Below are 7,590 nucleotides of genomic sequence, written 5' to 3'. Positions count from 1 at the left end.
GCAGGACCTAATATGTAGAAACTCATGGCGGTTGCATAAGTTGGAGGTCCGATGCTGCTAAATCTATGGCTTTGAAATGTACATCTTCAACCCAGAAACAATCTTCTAAGCTTTTCATCCCTTCTTTCGCCATTGCATGTGCGACAGTGTTTCCTCCTCTAACTATGAATTTAAAACAATAGTGCTAAGAAGCTTTGAGATACTGCTTTCACATCCCAAGTAACTGGTCTAATTTCATAATAGTAAAAGAGGCAAAAAAATTAAATGAAAAGTTAAAATAAATTTTTTTATAAAATTGGAGGGCAAAAAAATCATCATGCCTAAATATAAAACATGTTATAAATACTCATAAGACGAAAAAGTTAAAAAATTACAAAGGAAAGGACCTGATTGGAGCAGTATGATAATATAGGGACTTGTTTAAAATGTTTTAAAGTTTAGGACTTATTTAGAGTATCACCCATGATTTGGTATAATAAATAAAAAATCAGATGAGAGAGCCACCTCATGAAAAAGACAAGAACATTACGTGTGATCCATTGCAGAAGAGGATAAAGTATGGACAAAATTTATAAATATAATCTTGTACATCCCCCATACGTCACGGCTCTTTTCAGATCATAGGCCGAAAAGGCCTCAGTCTGTCTCAGTCCTCTACTTAAGGTACTCTTCTCTCTCTCCTTCCACATCAACTTCTACATTTTACTTTCGCTCTCTTCCTTTGGTACTGAAGAAAAAGCAAGGTAATAGAGATCGAGTTCATGATGAATTATTAAAAACCTTTCCTCTGTTTTTGTATATATTTTGGTTGGATTTTGAAGGAAACTTCTTTTTTTTCCCTTTTTTTGTGTGTGCGCAATTGCAGAGATGGGTTTTTCAAGGAAAGAGTACGAGTTCTTGAGCGAGATCGGATTGAGTGCTGGCAATTTGGGATGTTTTGTGAATGGCACCTGGAAAGGAAGTGGCCCTGTGGTTTCTACTCTTAATCCTGCCCATAATCAGGTTCTATTTTTAAGAATGTTTTGTTTTTTTATGCTAGATAAGATGGGTTTATTATTAATTGTGGTGAGACTGATAGAATTGTCTTTCTGAGAAAATAACTTATATTCAATCTCATCGTATTTTTCCGACTTGGATCCTCCTCTATAAATCTTTAAAATAAACCAATGTTAAGACTTGCTCTTCTATTGAGTGGCAGTATTCTTGGTTTTAATTTTTAGCTTTTACTCATATGCTGCAGGTTTTCTCTTATTTTTGCTTCTGCATTTTAAAGATAATAGTAATGTTTTACAAACACACTTGCTAGTTACTGAGTACTAAACTACTTGATCCAGTCATTTAGAAACTATTAGTTTCTTCACTCCTATAATTTTAGTATTATTTCAATGTTGCTTTTGCAGAAAATTGCCGAAGTTAGTGAGGCTTCCATCCAAGACTATGAGGAAGGGATGCAAGCTTGCAGTGAAGCAGCAAAGATTTGGATGCAGGTAAGATGGACGGATACCATACTCTTAAACTTTATATTTCGGTTGGAAATTTACATTTCTTAGTGCCATTTTTACTTCTCTGAACCTTTTATGCTTTATTTATTGTTTCAGGTTCCAGCCCCTAAGAGAGGTGACATAGTTCGACAAATAGGTGATGCATTGAGATCCAAACTACAGCAGCTTGGCCGCCTTGTTTCTCTTGAGATGGGAAAAATTCTTCCCGAAGGAATTGGGGAAGTTCAAGTATGTTATGCAGCCTTGTCACTGTTATCACATTGGTCTCTTTGCATATAATATGTCATAAGGCAGCCCATATTGAACTACATGAGCCATTTAGCATTTGGTTGAGTTAGTTTAAATATTTTCTTCAATCTTCACATGACTCAAGAGAGAGGTACTTTTTGTTGGGAATCTGTCAATTTCTATTTTCTGCGAAAAATAAAAGAAATTCTTTTATTAATAGTCAAAGCAATGCAGCAAGAAGACCTTGCTTCTAGACTTAAGGTTTTCACTGTGTGTAGTTTGAATTCACCAAATCTTGTAGCAATACTACTTTCTGATATTTCTCTTTTACAGCAAGTACTTTCCTTTTTCTTTTATGATTTCCACCATTCATGGAGATCATGAAATTTTTCAAGAGTTCTTCTGGAGCGGCAATGCTGTAATGTACTAAGATGTATAAGTGTTATCGAATCGAAGGTGGAAGATTGTTAGTCTGCCATATCTTAGGCGTTTTTGTTGTTTATCTCATTCTGCCCACATTAGCTTTCATGATAGGATTTCCTGTACTTGTTTTTTATTGAGTGGATCAATTCTGTTGTTTTACTGGTTCATTGTCCAAATCTGTAAAAATGCATGAAAATTATGCTAACCAGAACTATATATAACTATATATATTCTTTACCTATGTAACTGTAAAATGCTAATCTTGCAGGAAATCATTGACATGTGTGACTTTGCTGTGGGTTTAAGCAGGCAATTGAATGGGTCTGTAATACCTTCAGAACGTAAGTGCATAAGTCCATTAGTCATCATTACTTTATACATCCTCTTGTGTTTGGTTTCTGGATTGCTTGAATTCTGTTTATGAACTTGTGCTGAATTAACTTTTGCTGGAATGTTGAAATTTGCATGTTTACTGCTTTTGGCGTTTTCTTATCTATAATGACTGCCATCAGTTTGGATTTTATATTAAATATAGTATAAAACTGCTAATGATGTGGTACAATTTAGTACAATTTAGTACAGTAATATATGTATGTATGTATGTATGTATGTATGTATGTATGTATGTATGTATGTATGTATGTATGTAGATATAGATGGTAGGAATTTGTCCTAAAATGATTGGTTCTGTTGTTAACAGGTCCAAATCATATGATGTTGGAGGTGAGCTACTGGTTAAACATTTTTAACTTGGACTCCTAGACCAAGTCCGAGAAGAAAATTGACGTTTTGCTCTTGTATTCTGGGAACAGATGTGGAATCCCCTTGGAATTGTTGGTGTAATTACGGCATTTAATTTCCCATGTGCTGTTCTTGGTAAGTTGCATTTCCTTTATTTATAAACTAGGCATTTTTGCTGCAGGGAGACTTAAAACTTTTCTGGCATAACTGATACCAGAATAGCTCCGTGATTCTTTTTATATTGCTTAATTTTGTTGCTTCCGGGATTTTATTTAATTGGATTCATATCTATGGAACAACGTTTAAGATAATTGATTTCTTCCTATTAAGAATTTGTCTTAATGATAGGCATTGAATCAAATTATTAACTGAACTTTCTGTATTTTGATAGTTCTACTTACAAATCTTGCATTGTGTAGGATGGAATGCCTGCATTGCACTGGTGTGTGGAAACTGTGTTGTTTGGTAAGGCTTGATGTCAATGTTTTCCCAATTATTATGTTTCCACTTTATTGGGGAATGTTGAATCCTTAAGCTCATATATATATATTCTTAGTGGGTCCATTATGCCTTTTCTAATCAATTGTAAATTCCAGTTATATTTGCTTATAGAATCAGGTATATCAAGTACTATGCCTTTTTTTGTTGACGACGAATTTTCTTGGTTCTCGTTTTCAGTATTGAATTTACCTTTTGGCATTTATTTATAGCTTTTATGTGCTTGCTTCCTTTAATGGAACTTCTAATCATGCCGTAGTAAATTCTACTGATTTAGTTCACACTAATAATTGTATGTACTTCATTCCTTTCATTGAACTATAAATTGGTTCAATGCTGTAGTGCAATAATGAGATATTTACATTGGAAGATCACAAAAACTTTGATGATTCCACATCTTCTATTGATGTGTTGGCCATGGTGGTTAGCAGTGTATATTCTATGAGATACAATCCGATTGCATAATCTGATTTCCTTGAAAAGATTTCTACTTAATAAGTGTGTCTTCATTAGTTAGCATAATATGCTTTAAACAGATTTAGGTTCTCTTTCATATATTAACTTACAAAAACTGGTATGAATTGTAGGAAAGGTGCTCCAACCACTCCTCTGGTTACAATAGCAACAACAAAATTAGTGGCTGAAGTTTTGGAAAAGAATAACTTACCTGGTGCAATTTTCACATCATTTTGTGGTGGTGCTGAAATTGGGGAAGCAATTGCAAAAGATCGACGCATTAATCTAGTTTCATTTACAGGGAGTTCGAAGGTACTTCTATCCCGTGCCTATTTGACGGAATTATGTTATTACTTATTGTATTTGGAATGACAGAATAGGATGTTGTATATTTATGTTGTGGCTTACTAATTTGTTAAAGATACATTTCAAATCTGATGTTTTTTCCTATCAATTAACAAGAACTTTTATCTCCATATCCATTAGATACATGAATACTTCCATTACACTAATATTTTAATTTATATTTCACGTTCTACCTCAGGTGGGTGTAAAAGTACAACAAACAGTAAATGAGAGGTTTGGTAAATGCTTGCTTGAACTAAGTGGAAACAATGCAATAATTGTCATGGATGATGCCGACATAAAATTAGCTGTTCGGTCTGTACTATTTGCTGCTGTTGGTACTGCTGGTCAGCGCTGTACCACATGTCGTAGACTGGTACTTTTTAATTAAGTGAATCTTCTGGATTGTGATACATAAATATATATTTATATTGAGTCTTTAAACCTGCCAACGATTTTCCTGTTTTCTGTTTGCTTGTATTGAAGCTTCTTCATGAAAGTATATATCGGACTGTAGTTGACCAGCTACTTGATGTGTACAAACAAGTTAAGATAGGGGACCCATTAGAAAAGGGTACCTTGCTTGGGCCATTGCACACTTCTTCTTCAAGGAAGAACTTTGAGAAAGGAATAGAGATAATTAAGTCACAGGTGCGTTTTTTATTTATTTGTAGTTTCACTCTTAAACCGTGTTCAACCCATGTCTAAGGTTTCTCCTATCTTCTATAAAATGCCTTGACTTGAAGCTTGAATCTAATTTTTGAAGAATTCATTGGCACAATCTTTCACATAACTTTTATGGGTTCCATGGACTTGCATGAAATGTTCTGAAAGACATCTCATGGTGTTAAAGAGATGACTATATTTATAATCTTACTTTGTGCATTAATGAATATCTGTAGCTTCAATGTTCCTAATAAGATCCCATAAATTGTTGACTTTCAACATTGTTTGGCTACCTTGAAACTCCCAGCATGGAGATTAATGTGCTGACTTTATGTATGGTTTTGTTTGATGAACCTAGAAGCTGACGTGGTTAGAATTTCAATTGTTTCATATTTTGGCTGTCATGACCTTATTCTATCTTGTGATGCTTCCCAGGGGGGAAAGATTCTTACTGGTGGCGGTATAATAGAGTCTGAGGGGAACTTTGTGCAGCCCACAATTGTTGAGATTTCTCCAGATGCCAATGTTGTTAAAGAAGAGCTGTTTGCACCAGTTCTTTATGTCATGAAATTTAAGGTCGCCTTGTTTTTCAATATTCTAGGAGACACTTTAAACAAAGTCTGTCATGTTCTAGTGTTGTGCAATGAGCTGCCGTCTGAAACCTTAACTAATTTTGCAGACTTTGAAAGAAGCAATTGAAATAAACAACTCTGTTCCTCAAGGATTGAGCAGTTCCATCTTCACTAGTAAACCTGAATTCATTTTCAAATGGATTGGGTGAGTCTCTCTGCCCGGTGTCTCAATAAGTTATTCAATTTCTACTCATTCAAAAGCTTTCTTACTGATCAAAGTATGTGTATTAACAAGATGAAACTTTAGGTTGCTAGTTAATATTGCTATGGAATTATGATATAGAAACCTTGCTTCTCACATGCAGTCCACAAGGAAGTGACACTGGTATTGTCAATGTGAACATACCAACCAATGGGGCTGAAATAGGTGGTGCTTTTGGTGGTGAAAAGGCCACAGGAGGAGGCCGTGAAGCTGGCAGTGATTCTTGGAAACAATACATGCGACGGTCAACCTGGTAAACATGATTATGAAGTCCAATTCCTTGTTTATTCTTTTTTCTTTCATTGCTATATATTGAATAAGTGTGATATAGAAAGACGAGACCAGCATTTTGGTTATCTTCAAAAGTGGGGTTTAGGTGTTTGATATTCTTCCATTAACATTCTCTTTGGCAGCACAATAAACTACGGGAGTGAGTTACCGCTGGCACAAGGAATCAATTTCGGCTAGGAATGCAGACATGGTTAAAGCACAACCGTTTTCATATAGCATTGAACTTCTCTTTCGCCCTTCTTTTAACTCTTATTATGTATGTACTTTTGAAATGCAGGGTGAGGCCTAAGGAAGCAAATTTGCATTCCTGCAAAATCAACTCCCAGACCTTTTATGCTCTACATATAGACTGGGATTTGGTTCACATAATTGTCGCTGAAAACCATTAATAGTAACATAATAATGAAAAGAGGCATAATGAAGAAATCAATGATTCCTAAAACACACTTGCTACGAAAATCAGGTGTAGTGTGTGTGCTGTAATAATTCTTATAATAGAAGCACATTATTGATCTTGTGTCATGGGTTCTAGTCCCGTGACACTTGCATCTTCTTTGGCTTTTTGGCATCTTATTCCGAAGCTTCTCTTGTTTTAATATCAATTCTACGTTTATTTTACTGATTCCTTTAATTTCTTACGCATTTGCATTACTGTCTAACTCAATCAAAATGTGTCTGGGGCCATTCTACCTATTTGGAGTCTAGGTAGTAAATGAACTGAGTTTGAATCAATATCGCATTTGTTTATTTTAAGCTTGTTCTTGATGTCTACTAAATGTTTCATAATTTTATGTTTAATTGTTAAAAATTATGTAGCTTTATTGAATGGAGAATATTAAAGGAACAATCAGATATGTCATTGTGCAATTAAACATTTGTTGTTCATAAAAAATTAACTTTAGCTTAATTGGCATTTTTGCCGTTACAGCGGTCAAGAGGTTGTAGATTTTAATGTGTTCTTTCTATCTAAAATTAAAAATTATGAAAACATTAATGAACAATAGATATAAACCGGTTTAAAAATTATTTATACTTTTAGGTGATAGATATAAGAATAATAAAATATAAATGCTAAATCATATTATACAGGATCGATCAATACAAGACGTGGAACTTGAATGACATCTTTTTCAGCAATTTAGTATTTAAATCTGTTGACTGTTAATGGTGTTAATTTTTTTTGAGGTGGCACACACTGTCAACGTATGACTAACACAACATAGTATGGTTGATCATATGATATTATAATTTTAGAATTTCAGACCTGAAAATGCATAAATTTTTTTATTTTTAATTTTTTTATTTAAAATTAATTTTCTTGAATGTATTTTGAGAAAGTCTTAACAGAATTTAATCACTGAAAATAAGAAATTCATTTTTTCATCTGAAGTTAAATCTTAATACAACAGATTATTTATCTTCTTCGGTTTTCTTTGAAATCAAAGAAAGGAGTCAAATTAAGTAAAATTTGTATTTTATCTTGAGCAGGTCTAATGATTTTTTTATTTGAATTTCTTTTCCTTTTATAAAAATTTTTGAATTTTTTATTTATAATTTTTTGTTAACCATTGAAGGAATAAATTGTGTTTTATTATTCAAGTATCAA

The 7,590-nt window shown here is 33.5% G+C and overlaps 1 protein-coding gene across 2 annotated transcripts; it reads left to right on the top strand.

Moving 5' to 3' along the window:
* Window positions 1-517: 517 nt before the first annotated feature.
* LOC105773235 (aldehyde dehydrogenase family 7 member B4) lies at window positions 518-6,602 on the top strand. 2 transcript variants are annotated; one of them, XM_012594958.2, is made up of 16 exons: window positions 518-663; window positions 866-1,002; window positions 1,401-1,487; window positions 1,599-1,730; window positions 2,422-2,494; window positions 2,854-2,876; window positions 2,966-3,029; window positions 3,314-3,359; window positions 3,980-4,160; window positions 4,393-4,569; window positions 4,680-4,844; window positions 5,295-5,435; window positions 5,539-5,636; window positions 5,797-5,946; window positions 6,107-6,174; window positions 6,262-6,602. In XM_012594958.2, the coding sequence occupies exons 2-15, from the start codon at window positions 868-870 to the stop codon at window positions 6,159-6,161; spliced, it is 1,527 nt and encodes a 508-aa protein (XP_012450412.1). In that variant the 5' UTR covers window positions 518-663; window positions 866-867; the 3' UTR covers window positions 6,162-6,174; window positions 6,262-6,602. The 2 variants fall into 2 exon arrangements, with proteins under 2 accessions (XP_012450412.1, XP_012450411.1); XM_012594957.2 differs by having other exon boundaries at window positions 585-743.
* Window positions 6,603-7,590: the final 988 nt, after the last annotated feature.

Source organism: Gossypium raimondii, chromosome 6, assembly GCF_025698545.1.
Source record: "Gossypium raimondii isolate GPD5lz chromosome 6, ASM2569854v1, whole genome shotgun sequence".
Lineage (NCBI taxonomy): Eukaryota > Viridiplantae > Streptophyta > Magnoliopsida > Malvales > Malvaceae > Gossypium > Gossypium raimondii.
Note: the sequence above shows the minus strand (reverse complement) of the source record. Positions and strands in the feature narration are given on the sequence as shown.

Coding starts and splice junctions, on each gene's coding strand:
- LOC105773235 (XM_012594958.2), top strand. CDS start 868: ATGGGTTTTTCAAGGAAAGAGTACGAGTTCTTGAGCGAGATCGGATTG. Junction 1,731..2,421: donor AAGGAATTGGGGAAGTTCAA/GTATGTTATGCA, acceptor CTAATCTTGCAG/GAAATCATTGACATGTGTGA. Junction 2,495..2,853: donor GTCTGTAATACCTTCAGAAC/GTAAGTGCATAA, acceptor TGTTGTTAACAG/GTCCAAATCATATGATGTTG.